This window comes from Sinocyclocheilus grahami, unplaced genomic scaffold (genome assembly GCF_001515645.1).
Source record: "Sinocyclocheilus grahami isolate Dianchi unplaced genomic scaffold, SAMN03320097.WGS_v1.1 scaffold5093.1, whole genome shotgun sequence".
Classification (NCBI taxonomy): domain Eukaryota; kingdom Metazoa; phylum Chordata; class Actinopteri; order Cypriniformes; family Cyprinidae; genus Sinocyclocheilus; species Sinocyclocheilus grahami.
This window is the reverse complement of record NW_015509873.1, coordinates 22,822-24,433: the sequence shown is the minus strand read 5'-3', so window position 1 is coordinate 24,433 and position 1,612 is coordinate 22,822. Positions and strand designations below refer to the sequence as shown.

At 31.6% G+C, this 1,612-nt stretch overlaps 1 protein-coding gene across 1 annotated transcript in view; it reads right to left on the bottom strand.

The window, feature by feature from the left end:
• Positions 1-191: 191 nt before the first annotated feature.
• LOC107577090 (inactive ubiquitin carboxyl-terminal hydrolase 53-like) overlaps positions 192-1,612 on the bottom strand; it is a gene marked incomplete at its 3' end in the record, with an annotated part of 24,101 nt that continues 22,680 nt past the window's right edge. The window contains exons 3-4 of the mRNA XM_016263201.1: positions 429-521; positions 192-326 (exon numbers count right to left, since the gene is read on the bottom strand). Of these exons, the coding sequence (XP_016118687.1) occupies positions 192-326; positions 429-521 (228 nt within the window). The remainder of the gene's footprint in view (positions 327-428; positions 522-1,612) is intronic.

The window sequence follows — 1,612 nt, the reverse complement described above, 5'->3', positions numbered from 1 at the left end:
TTCTAATTTATTGAGATGCACCTGTATATATATATACACATATATACACACACACATTTAAACATAAAATCATTTTGCAGCTATATTACCCACCTGAATAACTAAAAATAAAATAAATAATAACAAATATATAAAATTTTACACACATTTTTATAATCTAAAATACACAAAAATACAAAAAAGACACTTACGAAGCACTCCGCAGCATCATCCATGAAGCCTAACTGAAAGCGCTGCTCATCCTTAAAGGTTTCGGCTAGGGCATTACGCAGGTTATCTGAGGGTAACGCTCGCTCTCGGCTGTGCTGGAACTGACAGAATATTCCCTGCAAAACGAACATGAAGTGCTTTCAAACTTTTGACTTTAAAACATCTTTTTAAAGGAAGTATTAAATACTGTGTCATGATGTGTTTGGTCATGAGAATACCTTCAAAGCGCAAAAGATGCAGGAGTCGCCCAAGCAGTAGTGGTTTGGAAGCTGACGAAGACTCCGTCTGAAGATATCGAGATGCCAAAGAACCTGCATGGAATTATAGGAAGTTCATGCTTATAATTAACTCACCTCAGTAAACTCTAAACAATCTGTAAATAAATCATGTGGATTGTTTCACTTAATTAAGCAGGTTGCGGCACACATTCAATTACTTATTACTGCTAATCAGCAAAACAGGGTGCAAGTTAGTCTGACAATACTCTACACGTTTTATTCAGTAAATACATGTTTTGAAATTGTTTTTGTATCAATATCAATACAAATAAGAGGTGGACCAGTATTGGTTGTTTGGTCTTTTTATCACATTTATTTCATTATATCACAAGCTTTTGAAGTTTAACAATCACATTGTCACAATTCCTGTCCCACCCCAAAATGTAAGACCACTTACAACGATAATTAAGAATTCTGTTATGCTTTGTTATATTTCTTTTATATACTTTTTATAACCTTAAATAAAAAAATAAAATAATTTCTAAATAAATAAAACTAAATTTTAAGACTTTTTAAGGACCTGCGGGGCACTGCATTTATATACTTTTGCAGTATTTATTTATATTTAGAATTACATTTTTATATTTTCAGCATTTACTTCAATGTTTGATAAGGTTTTAGCCATTTTTTTTGTACTTTTGGCATTTTTATACAGTTTTAAATTATTTTATATCAGTTTTAGTAAATTAGTACTTTAAATGTAAATTAGAAATATGTCCTTGCCAACTGAAATAACAGCAGTTTAAGTTTTAAGATAATGTTTTTTGCTTTACTCTTTTTAAATATTTCATTTTTCAGCTTTTTCAATTAACGAAAATTTTAAGTTAAGAATAAAAACGCCAATGCTGTCTAATATTTTACTAAAATAAGGCTCTCACCAAATTTACACAGCAAAGGTGGCACAAAAGCGCTTCTGAATTGCCATTTAGTCTTTGCACAGTCTGTTTAATGCTGCTGTGAGCCTGCTTAAAATTCAGCATAAAGATGCAATGCCACATTAAAGCTAGACTAAATTTTGCCTTCTCAGATCCACCTCAGCCCCTTACTATCAAAACATAGTTGTGATTGCTGTGCAAATGCATTTATGCCACCTCTGAGCAGCATTAAACATTCTGTATAAAGAC